Here is a 15245-nt window from a genome sequence, read left to right as displayed (position 1 = left end):
ACGCTGGCATGAGATTTTAGAGACATAAACATTACATATAATGTGTAAGTTTCATGTAAACTGAATAAACAGTGAAAAAGTTATACAAAGATTTATGTAACTTGAAAAAAATAAGTAACAATTAAAGTCTAAGGTGCTGCCATCTGTGGCTGAGGTTGACATCAACCAATTTCCTTCAAAATTGGCACCCTTATAGATAGGCTTACGTTCAGTCAGGTGTGTAAGTTCCATGCAAATCTTCCGATAAACAAATAAAAATAACATTGAAAAAAATAATAATTTTTTTTAACTGAATTTTTTTTAATAAAACTAATTATATATTTTTTTAATATATGCTATTGTGATAGCTGAGAGTCATAGACGTGCTTTAATTTGACACTTTTGTTTGATAATCGGTTTTGACCATTTTGGAACAATTTTGAAACAATTGAATATTTTTTTCTCCCTTCCTATTTATGCTACGAGACTGAGACTAAAACACTTTTCATATGCAACTAGTCAAAAAAAAAAAATAGTTGACATTGAACAACTTTCAAAAATCTATCTATTGGCCCCTTAACTATTTTTTTTATTAATACATGAGGTATATCTGCATTAGTGCAGCTACCCTAGACTATATGAAGTGGAGTACAGTGTGTCAAAAAAGCTAACTAGGTGATGCTAAAAAATCCCCATCTCGCAGGATGGTTAGTCATACAGAGCCATGTGTTTAATAGCCTGCACTGGCAAATTTTGGGTATACTGTGAGGATATCTTCAAGAACACGAGAGTGAATAAAGTAATTGCAAAGCTCCAGGTACCTCATGCCAACTGGTCTGTAAGGTCTAATAACTGGGCATTCAGTGATGTAGTGTGGGAGATCGTGCCGTAGTTCCTGCTCACAGAGTTTGCAACTGGAGTGCTCAGGATTGAGAGATCCGTCACCTGCAGCCACCTATCTTGAGGTTATCTTGAGATGATTTCGGGGCTTTAGTGTCCCCGCGGCCCGGTCCTCGACCAGGCCTCCACCCCCAGGAAGCAGCCCGTGACAGTTGACTAACACCCAGGTACCTATTTTACTGCTAGGTAACAGGGACATAGGGTGAAAGAAACTTTGCCCAATGTTTCTAGCCGGCGCCTGGGATCGAACCCAGGACCACAGAATCACAAGTCCAGCGTGCTGTCCGCTCGGCCGACCGGCTCCCACAGGTAACGGTAACCCAACCTGATCCTGGCAACCACTGTGTCGCACAGTCTAGTGGACACCTTAACTACTCTTTCAAATTATATATTAAGTCTTGGGAAATCTGACCACTAACATCAAGAATATTTTACATGCTCATCCCTATCTTAATTACACGCTGCCTATTATAGATGCGATTATTATGGGAAGTTGAAAGCAAATTTTTGAAATTATAGGCCTAGCCACTAGGCCTATGAGAGCCATTGTCGTAGACTGATGGGTCCTTACCCTGAAGCTGTTTGTTGTTGTTAAAGATTCGCTACCTGGAACAAAAAGTTCCAAGTAACACGGGCTATAGTGAGCCCATCTTGCCCTGAAGGTGATGTTGAACCTGTAGAATGGGATGACAAACTGTCCTCTTACCTAGAACGTCGCTTGTCGCTCGTAGGCGTTACATACGGCCAAAAATCGTCGTACTAGAAAATGAAATCGGCTGCCGAAAGTGACATACACTCTCCTGTTTTCTGTTTTGGGTCCTCTGGCGTAGTCAGTCAGGTCACCCCTGAACCCCACCACCCACACAATAGGCCACAAAATACATCATTTATCTATTGTATACCTCTTAACGATGCCCTAATACAATTTAGTAATTAGCCCCCCCTTAAGCCATTAGCATCTCACGTCTAGAGATGCTAATCAAAGATACACTTTACTATCACTATTCAAAGCTTCAAGTGCTTTTGAATGAAATGAAATTAATATTTCTAAGACAAGAACGACAGTTAATGGCTGCAGAGTCATGTCTTAAACCAGGCTTTTCAAGGCCGTTACCACTTGAGTTTGCTCTTAAATGTTTCAAGTAATTTCTTCACAATTGAGGTTAAGGTGATTGGCCGGTCGGAAGGTGGTGGAGATCTGGAACAATGTTGCTGGAACAATTGTGCTGCTGGAACAGTTCCCTGCTGCTGGAACAATTGTGCTGCTGGAACAATTGTGCAGCTGGAACAGTTCCCTGCTGCTAGAACAATTGTGCTGCTGGAACAATTGTGCAGCTGGAACAGTTCCCTGCTGCTGGAACAATTGTGCTGCTGGAACAGTTCCCTGCTGCTGGAACAATTGCGCTGCTGCTGGAACAGTTCCCTGCTGCTGGAACAGTTCCCTGCTGCTGGAACAATTGTGCTGCTGGAACAGTTCCCTTCTGCTGGAACAATTGTGCTGCTGCTGGAACAGTTCCCTGCTGCTGGAACAATTGTGCTGCTGGAACAGTTCCCTGCTGCTGGAACAATTGTGCTGCTGGAACAATTGTGCTGCTGGAACAATTGCGCTGCTGGAACAGTTCCCTGCTGCTGGAACAATTGCGCTGCTGGAACAGTTCCCTGCTGCTGGAACAGTTCCCTGCTGCTGGAACAATTGTGCTGCTGGAACAATTGTGCTGCTGGAACAATTCCCCGCTGCTGGAACAATTGTGCTGCTGGAACAATTGTGCTGCTGGAACAATTGTGCTGCTGGAACAATTCCCTGCTGCTGGAACAATTCCCTGCTGCTGGAACAATTCCCTGCTGCTGGAACAATTCCCTGCTGCTGGAACAATTGTGCTGCTGGAACAATTCCCTGCTGCTGGAACAATTGTGCTGCTGGAACAATTCCCTGCTGCTGGAACAATTGTGCTGCTGGAACAATTGTGCTGCTGGAACAATTGTGCTGCTGGAACAATTGTGCTGCTGGAACAATTCCCTGCTGCTGGAACAGTTCCCTGCTGCTGGAACAGTTCCCTGCTGCTGGAACAGTTCCCTGCTGCTGGAACAGTTCCCTGCTGCTGGAACAGTTCCCTGCTGCTGGAACAATTGTGCTGCTGGAACAGTTCCCTTCTGCTGGAACAATTGTGCTGCTGCTGGAACAGTTCCCTGCTGCTGGAACAATTGTGCTGCTGGAACAGTTCCCTGCTGCTGGAACAATTGTGCTGCTGGAACAATTGTGCTGCTGGAACAGTTCCCTGCTGCTAGAACAATTGTGCTGCTGGAACAATTGTGCAGCTGGAACAGTTCCCTGCTGCTGGAACAGTTCCCTGCTGCTGGAACAATTGCGCTGCTGCTGGAACAGTTCCCTGCTGCTGGAACAGTTCCCTGCTGCTGGAACAATTGTGCTGCTGGAACAGTTCCCTTCTGCTGGAACAATTGTGCTGCTGCTGGAACAGTTCCCTGCTGCTGGAACAATTGTGCTGCTGGAACAGTTCCCTGCTGCTGGAACAATTGTGCTGCTGGAACAATTGTGCTGCTGGAACAATTGCGCTGCTGGAACAGTTCCCTGCTGCTGGAACAATTGCGCTGCTGGAACAGTTCCCTGCTGCTGGAACAGTTCCCTGCTGCTGGAACAATTGTGCTGCTGGAACAATTGTGCTGCTGGAACAATTCCCCGCTGCTGGAACAATTGTGCTGCTGGAACAATTGTGCTGCTGGAACAATTGTGCTGCTGGAACAATTCCCTGCTGCTGGAACAATTCCCTGCTGCTGGAACAATTCCCTGCTGCTGGAACAATTCCCTGCTGCTGGAACAATTGTGCTGCTGGAACAATTCCCTGCTGCTGGAACAATTGTGCTGCTGGAACAATTCCCTGCTGCTGGAACAATTGTGCTGCTGGAACAATTGTGCTGCTGGAACAATTGTGCTGCTGGAACAATTGTGCTGCTGGAACAATTCCCTGCTGCTGGAACAGTTCCCTGCTGCTGGAACAGTTCCCTGCTGCTGGAACAGTTCCCTGCTGCTGGAACAGTTCCCTGCTGCTGGAACAGTTCCCTGCTGCTGGAACAATTGTGCTGCTGGAACAGTTCCCTTCTGCTGGAACAATTGTGCTGCTGCTGGAACAGTTCCCTGCTGCTGGAACAATTGTGCTGCTGGAACAGTTCCCTGCTGCTGGAACAATTGTGCTGCTGGAACAGTTCCCTTCTGCTGGAACAATTGTGCTGCTGCTGGAACAGTTCCCTGCTGCTGGAACAATTGCGCTGCTGGAACAGTTCCCTGCTGCTGGAACAGTTCCCTGCTGCTGGAACAATTGTGCTGCTGGAACAATTGTGCTGCTGGAACAATTCCCCGCTGCTGGAACAATTGTGCTGCTGGAACAATTGTGCTGCTGGAACAATTGTGCTGCTGGAACAATTCCCTGCTGCTGGAACAATTCCCTGCTGCTGGAACAATTCCCTGCTGCTGGAACAATTCCCTGCTGCTGGAACAATTGTGCTGCTGGAACAATTCCCTGCTGCTGGAACAATTGTGCTGCTGGAACAATTCCCTGCTGCTGGAACAATTGTGCTGCTGGAACAATTGTGCTGCTGGAACAATTGTGCTGCTGGAACAATTCCCTGCTGCTGGAACAGTTCCCTGCTGCTGGAACAGTTCCCTGCTGCTGGAACAGTTCCCTGCTGCTGGAACAGTTCCCTGCTGCTGGAACAGTTCCCTGCTGCTGGAACAGTTCCCTGCTGCTGGAACAATTCCCTGCTGCTGGAACAATTCCCTGCTGCTGGAACAATTCCCTGCTGCTGGAACAATTGTGCTGCTGGAACAATTCCCTGCTGCTGGAACAATTCCCCGCTGCTGGAACAATTCCCCGCTGCTGGAACAATTCCCCGCTGCTGGAACAATTCCCCGCGGCTGGAACAGTTCCCTGCTGCTGGAACAATTGTGCTGCTGGAACAATTCCCTGCTGCTGGAACAATTCCCTGCTGCTGGAACAATTCCCTGCTGCTGGAACAATTCCCTGCTGCTGGAACAATTGTGCTGCTGGAACAATTCCCTGCTGCTGGAACAATTCCCTGCTGCTGGAACAATTCCCTGCAGCTGGAACAATTCCCTGCTGCTGGAACAATTGTGCTGCTGGAACAATTGTGCTGCTGGAACAATTGTGCTGCTGGAACAATTGTGCTGCTGGAACAATTGTGCTGCTGGAACAATTGTGCTGCTGGAACAATTCCCTGCTGCTGGAACAATTCCCTGCTGCTGGAACAATTCCCTGCTGCTGGAACAATTGTGCTGCTGGAACAATTGTGCTGCTGGAACAATTGTGCTGCTGGAACAATTGTGCTGCTGGAACAATTGTGCTGCTGGAACAATTGTGCTGCTGGAACAATTCCCTGCTGCTGGAACAGTTCCCTGCTGCTGGAACAGTTCCCTGCTGCTGGAACAGTTCCCTGCTGCTGGAACAGTTCCCTGCTGCTGGAACAGTTCCCTGCTGCTGGAACAATTCCCTGCTGCTGGAACAATTCCCTGCTGCTGGAACAATTCCCTGCTGCTGGAACAATTCCCTGCTGCTGGAACAGTTCCCTGATGCTGGAACAATTCCCTGCTGCTGGAACAATTGGGCTGCTGGAACAATTGTGCTGCTGGAACAATTGTGCTGCTGGAACAGTTCCCTGCTGCTGGAACAGTTCCCTGCTGCTGGAACAATTCCCTGCTGCTGGAACAATTCCCCGCTGCTGGAACAATTCCCTGCTGATTGAACAATTCCCCGCTGCTGGAACAATTCCCTGCTGCTGGAACAATTCCCCGCTGCTGGAACAGTTCCCTGCTGCTGGAACAATTCCCCGCTGCTGGAACAATTCCCTGCTGCTGGAACAATTCCTTGCTGGAACTATTCCCTGCTGCTGGAACAATTCCCTGCTGCTGGAACAGTTCCCTGCTGCTGGAACAATTCCCTGCTGCTGGAACAAATCCGTGCTGCTGGAACAGTTCCCTGATGCTGGAACAATTCCCTGCTGCTGGAACAGTTCCCTGATGCTTGGACAATTCCCTGCTGCTGGAACAATTCCCTGCTATTGGAACAGTTCCCTGCTGCTGGAACAATTCCCTGCTATTGGAACAGTTCCCTGCTGCTGGAACAATTCCCTGCTATTGGAACAGTTCCCTGCTGCTGGAACAATTGTGCTGCTGGAACAGTTCCCTGCTGCTGGAACAATTGTGCTGCTGGAACAATTGTGCTGCTGGAACAGTTCCCTGCTGCTGGAACAATTGTGCTGCTGGAACAGTTCCACAGTTAATATATTAGAGAAAGAGAAATTGTCTGCTGACCTCTCAACTTTAAAGAAAAAGATAAAACATTTTGACCTGGAACTGGCAAATGCACTTTGCTGTGGATAAACTAATTTGCAAGAATGAACAGCAACACACACACGCTGTGTGGGGAGTAACGGTGAGGGGGGGAGACATCAGAGTGGCGAGATGTCACCAGCGGAGTCCCACAGGGCTCAGTACTTGGACCCATCCTGTTTCTAATATATGTAAACGATCTTCCGGAGGGTATAGACTCGTTCCTCTCAATGTTTGCTGATGATGCAAAAATTATGAGAATAATCAAGACGGATGAAGATAGAGACTACAGGATGACCTGGATAAACTGGAGGAATGGTCTAGATAATGGATGTTAAAGTTCAACTCAGGAAAGTGTAAGGTGATGAAATTAGGGGAAGGGAGCAGGAGGCTGAACACATGGTGTGGTGAAATTCTGCAAGAGTCAAATAGAGAGAAAGATCTGGGGGTTGATATCACACCGAACCTGTCCCCAGAGGCCCACATCAAAATGGTATCATCAGCGGCATATTCTAGACTGACTAACAAAAGAACTGCCTTTAGAAACTTGTGTATGGAATCGTTCAGGACCCTGTATACCACTTATGTCAGACCTTTCCAGCAACCCTCGCCACCTTTGCAGCAGCCCTCGCCACCTTTACAGCAGCCCTCGCCACCTTTACAGCAACCCTCGCCACCTTTACAGCAACCCTCGCCACCTTTACAGCAACCCTCACCACCTTTGCAGCAACCCTCGCCACCTTTGCAGCAACCCTCGCCACCTTTACAGTAACCCTCGCCACCTTTGCAGCAACCCTCGCCACCTTTGCAGCAACCCTCACCACCTTTACAGCAACCCTCACCACCTTTACAGCAACCCTCGCCACCTTTACAGCAACCCTCACCACCTTTACAGCAGCCCTCACCACCTTTGCAGCAGCCCTCACCACCTTTGCAGCAACCCTCACCACCTTTACAGCAGCCCTCGCCACCTTTCAGCAACCCTCGCCACCTTTACAGCAACCCTCACCACCTTTACAGCAACCCTCACCACCTTTGCAGCAACCCTCACCACCTTTACAGCAACCCTCACCACCTTTGCAGCAACCCTCACCACCTTTACAGCAGCCCTCACCACCTTTGCAGCAACCCTCACCACCTTTGCAGCAACCCTCACCACCTTTACAGCAACCCTCGCCACCTTTGCAGCAACCCTCGCCACCTTTACAGCAACCCTCACCACCTTTGCAGCAACCCTCACCACCTTTACAGCAGCCCTCACCACCTTTGCAGCAGCCCTCACCACCTTTGCAGCAACCCTCGCCACCTTTACAGCAGCCCTCGCCACCTTTGCAGCAACCCTCACCACCTTTGCAGCAACCCTCACCACCTTTACAGCAGCCCTCGCCACCTTTGCAGCAACCCTCGCCACCTTTACAGCAACCCTCGCCACCTTTACAGCAGCCCTCGCCACCTTTGCAGCAACCCTCGCCACCTTTACAGCAACCCTCACCACCTTTACAGCAGCCCTCGCCACCTTTGCAGCAACCCTCGCCACCTTTACAGCAACCCTCACCACCTTTACAGCAACCCTCACCACCTTTACAGCAGCCCTCACCACCTTTGCAGCAACCCTCACCACCTTTACAGCAGCCCTCACCACCTTTGCAGCAACCCTCGCCACCTTTACAGCAACCCTCGCCACCTTTACAGCAACCCTCACCACCTTTACAGCAACCCTCACCACCTTTACAGCAGCCCTCACCACCTTTGCAGCAACCCTCGCCACCTTTACAGCAACCCTCGCCACCTTTACAGCAACCCTCGCCACCTTTACAGCAACCCTCGCCACCTTTACAGCAACCCTCGCCACCTTTACAGCAACCCTCGCCACCTTTACAGCAACCCTCACCACCTTTACAGCAACCCTCGCCACCTTTACAGCAACCCTCACCACCTTTACAGCAGCCCTCGCCACCTTTGCAGCAACCCTCGCCACCTTTCCAACAACCAAAAACAGACATAATAGCTGATCTCATCACTGAGAAAGCAGAGTAATCTCCGTGACATAAATAACATTCCAGCAGGAAAATTGAACTGTAAAAAATACAAGTGAATATTATTTTGTGACTAAAGAATGGCCGTGTACCAGGGCACTAATGTCTTGTCTTGTTAACTAGCTGTCGTAGCTGGTTCCAGTTACCTGTGAGTGAGCAACGTGTCCTACCCCCCACAGGATGGGTATGGGGTGCCCCATACCTCATAAGTGTGCTAAGTTAGTGTGTAGTTAAGCTGGAGGCTGAGGGGCGTCTGAGATGGAACTTAATGTGTTCTTGAAGGTGGGAGATGCAGCTTCCGGGAGGTGAAGGGTGATGACCTGTGGCTGTGAGCATCCACCTCACTTCCTCCTGCACCCTCTCCCACCTGTACCCTCTCCCACCACCTGCACCTCTCCCACCACCTGCACCTCTGTGTGTGGCAGCTCTGGGCAAACAGTCGCTTTTTCGACATTTCTGCTACTCAATGTATAGGATTTGTGAGAGTATTGACCTGCGCCCCGCTGGGTTAATATGGCCCCTTCCCACCCCTGAACAGTTAATATGGCCCCTTCCCACCCCTGAACAGTTAATATAGCCCCTTCCCACCCCTGAACAGTTAATATGGCCCCTTCCCACCCCTGAACAGTTAATATAGCCCCTTCCCACCCCTGAACAGTTAATATGGCCCCTTCCCACCCCTGAACAGTTAATATGGCCCCTTCCCACCCCTGAACAGTTAATATGGCCCCTTCCCACCCCTGAACAGTTAATATGGCCCCTTCCCACCCCTGAACAGTTAATATGGCCCCTTCCCACCCCTGAACAGTTAATATGGCCCCTTCCCACCCCTGAACAGTTAATATGGCCCCTTCCCACCCCTGAACAGTTAATATGGCCCCTTCCCACCCCTGAACAGTTAATATGGCCCCTTCCCACCCCTGAACAGTTAATATGGCCCCTTCCCACCCCTGAACAGTTAATATAGCCCCTTCCCACCCCTGAACAGTTAATATAGCCCCTTCCCACCCCTGAACAGTTAATATGGCCCCTTCCCACCCCTGAACAGTTAATATAGCCCCTTCCCACCCCTGAACAGTTAATATGGCCCCTTCCCACCCCTGAACAGTTAATATAGCCCCTTCCCACCCCTGAACAGTTAATATAGCCCCTTCCCACCCCTGAACAGTTAATATAGCCCCTTCCCACCCCTGAACAGTTAATATGGCCCCTTCCCACCCCTGAACAGTTAATATAGCCCCTTCCCACCCCTGAACAGTTAATATAGCCCCTTCCCACCCCTGAACAGTTAATATAGCCCCTTCCCACCCCTGAACAGTTAATATAGCCCCTTCCCACCCCTGAACAGTTAATATAGCCCCTTCCCACCCCTGAACAGTTAATATAGCCCCTTCCCACCCCTGAACAGTTAATATAGCCCCTTCCCACCCCTGAACAGTTAATATAGCCCCTTCCCACCCCTGAACAGTTAATATAGCCCCTTCCCACCCCTGAACAGTTAATATAGCCCCCCAGAGTCACTCCTAGGGAGAGTGAATCTGGCCACAGGTCCGTAAGTGCTTGCGTACCTGCTTCGTGAGCCTGGCCCACAGGTTCGTAAGTGCTTGCGTAACTGCTTCGTGAACCTGGCTCACAGGTTCGTAAGTGCTTGCGTAACTGCTTCGTGAACCTGGCTCACAGGTCCGTAAGTGCTTGCGTAACTGCTTCGTGAACCTGGCCCACAGGTTCGTAAGTGCTTGCGTAACTGCTTCGTGAACCTGGCTCATAGGTTCGTAAGTGCTTGCGTAACTGCTTCATGAATCTGGTCCATGGTTTGGGGGTGTACAATACGTGGAGAAGAGTATGGGGAGAGGGGGGGGGGGGGTGTACGCTGACAGCAACACCTACAGTGGAGGGGGTAGAGAGGGGGGGGGGGGGAGGGTAGGAGGATGGACTCGAACTCAAGGAAGCCAGCAATTTATAACGAGGAGCAGGAAGAAGCTGTGAACAAAAAGACCACAAACATGGTCTGGGTTTAAGGCTGCCTCTCCTGGCTGATCTCCTGTGATGTGTTCCACTGTGTGTTGTGGGGCTCCCCCCTCCCCCCTTTCCTGGGATGTGTTCCACTGTGTTGTGGGGCTCCCCCCTCTCCCCTTTCCTGGGATGTGTTCCACTGTGTTGTGGGGCTCCCCCCTCTCCCCTTTCCTGGGATGTGTTCCACTGTGTTGTGGGGCTCCCCCCTCCCCCCTTTCCTGGGATGTGTTCCACTGTGTTGTGGGGCTCCCCCCTCTCCCCTTTCCTGGGATGTGTTCCACTGTGTTGTGGGGCTCCCCCCTCTCCCCTTTCCTGGGATGTGTTCCACTGTGTTGTGGGGCTCCCCCTCTCCCCTTTCCTGGGATGTGTTCCACTATGTGTTGTGGGGCTCCCCCCTCTCCCCTTTCATGGGATGTGTTCCACTGTGTTGTGGGGCTCCCCCCTCCCCCCTTTCCTGGGATGTGTTCCACTATGTGTTGTGGGGCTCCCCCCTCTCCCCTTTCCTGGGATGTGTTCCACTGTGTTGTGGGGCTCCCCCTCTCCCCTTTCCTGGGATGTGTTCCACTATGTGTTGTGGGGCTCCCCCCTCTCCCCTTTCCTGGGATGTGTTCCACTATGTGTTGTGGGGCTCCCCCCTCTCCCCTTTCCTGTGATGTGTTCCACTGTGTTGTGGGGCTCCCCCCTCTCCCCTTTCCTGGGATGTGTTCCACTATGTGTTGTGGGGCTCCCCCCTCTCCCCTTTCCTGGGATGTGTTGCACTGTGTTGCGGCCCTGGAGGGAGTCTGAGAGTGTTGCGGCCCTGGAGGGGTCTGAGAGTGTTGCGCCCCTGGAGGGGTCTGAGAGTGTTGCGCCCCTGGAGGGGTCTGAGTGTTGCGCCCCTGGAGGGGTCTGAGAGTGTTGCGGCCCTGGAGGGGTCTGAGAGAGTGTTGCGGCCCTGGAGGGGTCTGAGAGAGTGTTGCGGCCCTGGAGGGGTGTGAGAGTGTTGCGGCCCTGGAGGGGTGTGAGAGTGTTGCGGCCCTGGAGGGGTGTGAGAGTGTTGCGGCCCTGGAGGGGTCTGAGAGTGTTGCGGCCCTGGAGGAGTCTGAGAGTGTTGCGCCCCTGGAGGGGTCTGAGAGTGTTGCGGCCCTGGAGGGGTGTGAGAGTGTTGCGGCCCTGGAGGGGTCTGAGAGTGTTGCGGCCCTGGAGGAGTCTGAGAGTGTTGCGCCCCTGGAGGGGTCTGAGAGTGTTGCGGCCCTGGAGGGGTCTGAGAGTGTTGCGGCCCTGGAGGGGTCTGAGAGTGTTGCGGCCCTGGAGGGGTCTGAGAGTGTTGCGCCCCTGGAGGGGTCTGAGAGTGTTGCGCCCCTGGAGGGGTCTGAGTGTTGCGGCCCTGGAGGGGTCTGAGAGTGTTGCGGCCCTGGAGGGGTCTGAGAGTGTTGCGGCCCTGGAGGGGTCTGAGAGTGTTGCGGCCCTGGAGGGGTCTGAGAGTGTTGCGGCCCTGGAGGGGTCTGAGAGTGTTGCGGCCCTGGAGGGAGTCTGAGTGTTGCGCCCCTGGAGGGGTCTGAGTGTTGCGCCCCTGGAGGGGTCTGAGTGTTGCGGCCCTGGAGGGGTCTGAGAGTGTTGCGGCCCTGGAGGGGTCTGAGAGTGTTGCGGCCCTGGAGGGGTCTGAGAGTGTTGCGGCCCTGGAGGGGTCTGAGAGTGTTGCGGCCCTGGAGGGGTCTGAGAGTGTTGCGGCCCTGGAGGGGTCTGAGAGTGTTGCGGCCCTGGAGGGAGTCTGAGAGTGTTGCGGCCCTGGAGGGGTCTGAGAGTGTTGCGGCCCTGGAGGGGTCTGAGAGTGTTGCGCCCCTGGAGGGGTCTGGCAACACAAAGGATGGATAGAAATACATTGTCGTGTTTCGTGTTGATTTTTGGGAGCTTTTCGTTGTGTTGTTCAGCAGCTGAATTATATTATTATGGGATTGTTTGTGTAACTGTGTTGGTTTATTATGATAAATGTGGTGTGGTGTGTCTGAGGTGGCTATGGTGCGTTATCTTAAGGTTATCTTGAGATGACTTCGGGGCTTTAGTGTCCCCGTGGCCCGGTCCTCGACCAGGCCTCCACCCCCCAGGAAGCAGCACGTGACTGCTGACTAACACCCAGGTACCTATTTACTGCTAGGTAACAGGGGCATAGGGTGAAAGAAACTCTGCCCATTGTTTCTCGCCGGCGCCCGGGATTGAACCCAGGACCACAGGATCACAAGTCCAGCGTGCTGTCCGCTCGGCCGACCGGCTCCCCATGCGCGAGACATGGCGCTGTATCTGTTTGTCTGTTTATATTGGTCTACCATTTACTCACTCACTCTCTCACATCCCCTCACCCCCTTCCTGGCGCCAAGCTCTGAAGATGAACTTGAGCATCGCAGCATCCCACGAGCCCCGGGAGATAAATCTTGAGAGGTGGAAGATGAGAGGACACACACGCCCAACAGAAGAGTTAGGGGGGACATGATCACCACATACAAGATTCTCAAGGGAATTGACAGGGTAGATAAAGACAGTCTATTTAACTCAAGGGGAACACGCACAAGGGGACACAGGTGGAAACTGAGTGCCCAAATGAGCCACAGAGATATTAGAAAGAACTTTTTTAGTGTCAGAGTGGTTGACAAATGGAATGCATTAGGAAGTGATGTGGTGGAGGCTGACTCCATACACAGTTTATAATGTAGATATGATAGAGCCCAATAGGCTCAGGAACCTGTACACCTGTTGATTGACAGTTGAGAGGCGGGACCAAAGAGCCAGAGCTCAACCCCCGCAAGCACAACTAGCTCAGTACCAGGGATTACTCAACAGGGACGAAGCCAATCAACCAACCTATCATATCATGCCCCGTGCATGTTCCCTTGCCTCAATTTGAAGTAACAGGTTGTATTTACGACTACATTAGTGTATTCCGGTACAAATAGGATGTATAAGGTGAGGTGGAGAGCGAGGCGGCGCCCTGGAGGCGGGGTAGCAAGGTCAAGTGTTGCTCGCCGCCTCCTCTGTGTACTCACCTAGTCGTACTCACCTATTTGTGCTTGCAGGATCGAGCATTGACTCTTGGATCCCGCCTTTCGAGCATCGGTTGTTTACAGCAATGACTCCTGCCCCATTTCCCTATCATACCTGGTTTTAAAATTATGAATAGTATTTGCTTCCACAACCTGTTCCTGAAGTGCATTCCATTTTCCCACTACTCTCACGCTAAAAGAAAACTTCCTAACATCTCTGAGACTCATCTGAGTTTCAAGCTTCCATCCATGTCCCCTCGTTCTGTTACTATTCCGTGTGAACATTTCGTCTATGTCCACCCTGTCAATCCCTCTGAGTATTTTATACGTTCCTATCATATCCTCTCTCTCCCTTCATTTCTTGTGTGTGTGTGTGTGTGTGTGTGTGTGTGTGTGTACTCACCTAGTTGTGCTTGCGGGGGTTGGGCTTTGGCTCTTTGGTCCCGCCTCTCAACTGTCAATCAACAGGTGTACAGGTTCCTGAGCCTATTGGGCTCTATCATATCTACATTATAAACTGTGTATGGAGTCAGCCTCCACCACATCACTGCCTAATGCATTCCACCTGTTAACTACTCCCACACTGAACAAGGTCTTTCTAACGTCCCTGTGGCTCATGTGGGTACTCAGTCTCCACCGGTGCGTGACCACTGAATGGTAGAGCGACGGTCTCACTCCATGCAGGTCGGCGTTCAATCCCCGATCGTCCACCACAAGTGGTTAGGCACCATTCCCTCCCCCCGTCCCATCCCAAATCCTGACCCCTTCCCAGTGCTATATAGTTACAATGGCTTGGTACTTCCCCCTGGTAGTTGCCTTCGTGCCTAGATCATGTGAGTGTGACAGGTGCGGTTGGGCAGTGTTAATGTTGCTTTCCCAGGTGCTGTGACCAGCCGACACATTAACAATGGTACCACTCCACTGAACACATTGTTACGTTGTCTCAACCTCCAGAACAAAAACACTTGCCTTACCTAATTTATATATATACAATATTTCTCGTTTTCTTTCGTGTTGCTCCCGTTTTCTTTGACCTTCCTGCCGTTTTCTTTCACGTTCCTGCCGTTTTCTTTCACCTTCCTCCTGTTTACTTTCGCCTTCCTCCCGTTTTCTTTCACCTTCCTCCCGTTTTCTTTCACCTTCCTCCCGTTTTCTTTCACCTTCCGTTTTCTTTCACCTTCCTCCCGTTTTCTTTCACCTTCCTGCCGTTTTCTTTCGCCTTCCTCCTGTTTTCTTTCGCCTTCCCGTTTTCTTTCGCCTTCCCGTTTTCTTTCGCCTTCCCGTTTTCTTTCGCCTTCCCGTTTTCTTTCGCCTTCCCGTTTTCTTTCGCCTTCCTCCCGTTTTCTTTCGCCTTCCTCCCGTTTTCTTTCGCCTTCCTCCCGTTTTCTTTCGCCTGCCTCCCGTTTTCTTTCGCCTGCCTCCCGTTTTCTTTCACCTTCCTCCCGTGCCCCTGTAACTTGTTATCTTGAGGTTATCTGGAGATGATTTCGGGGCTTAGCGTCCCCGCGGCCCGGTCCTCGACCAGGCCTCCATTATGTTACATCTACAACCATGTTTCCAAACAACTGTTAACAGGTATTTTATTCTCAGGTGTTGCGTGTCCAACCTTCCCTCCCTGCCCAAGGTTCGAACCCTGATGAAGTACCTATGATGCATTGTGTTGTTGTGTGATGATACGTCAATATTATAGTGCAGTTAATGTCAATATTGCACCACAATTTTGACGCAACAGTCGCGAGTGGCAAGAATTTGATGCAATAAGAATTTGTCACATGGAAAGATAAGTAAGATAAGGAAAGCTGTTATATTGATATGCAGCTATTTGTTATCTGGTGTAATCTGTGGTGTTATCTTGGGTTATGTGTTATCTGGTGTTATCTTAGTCAGCCAGTCAGTCAGCCAGCCAGCCTGCCTGGATACGTTAGGTGGGTTGCTTGGGTTGGA

General features: G+C 51.2%; 2 protein-coding genes across 2 annotated transcripts in view; one reads left to right on the top strand and one right to left on the bottom strand.

Annotated features, from left to right (window-relative positions):
• Nucleotides 1–15245, top strand: part of LOC123748358 (uncharacterized) — a 140374-nt gene that overhangs the window by 28841 nt on the left and 96288 nt on the right. The window lies entirely within an intron of this gene.
• Nucleotides 2018–6724, bottom strand: LOC138372716 (uncharacterized). The gene is made up of 2 exons (XM_069338229.1): nt 6705–6724; nt 2018–5948 (listed from the first exon to the last, which is right to left on the bottom strand). The coding sequence occupies exons 1-2, from the start codon at nt 6722–6724 to the stop codon at nt 2018–2020; spliced, it is 3951 nt and encodes a 1316-aa protein (XP_069194330.1).

This window comes from Procambarus clarkii, chromosome 39 (genome assembly GCF_040958095.1).
Source record: "Procambarus clarkii isolate CNS0578487 chromosome 39, FALCON_Pclarkii_2.0, whole genome shotgun sequence".
Classification (NCBI taxonomy): Eukaryota; Metazoa; Arthropoda; class Malacostraca; order Decapoda; family Cambaridae; genus Procambarus; species Procambarus clarkii.
This window is presented reverse-complemented; position numbering and strand designations above follow the sequence as displayed.

What these genes read in the sequence shown, in the direction of transcription:
- LOC138372716 (XM_069338229.1), bottom strand. Translation starts at nt 6,724, where the DNA reads ATGTGGGCCTCTGGGGACAG. An exon ending in ATGTGGGCCTCTGGGGACAG is followed by an intron (nt 5,949 to 6,704) that starts GTTCGGTGTGAT and finishes GAATTGTTCCAG; the next exon opens with CAGCAGGGAATTGTCCAAGC.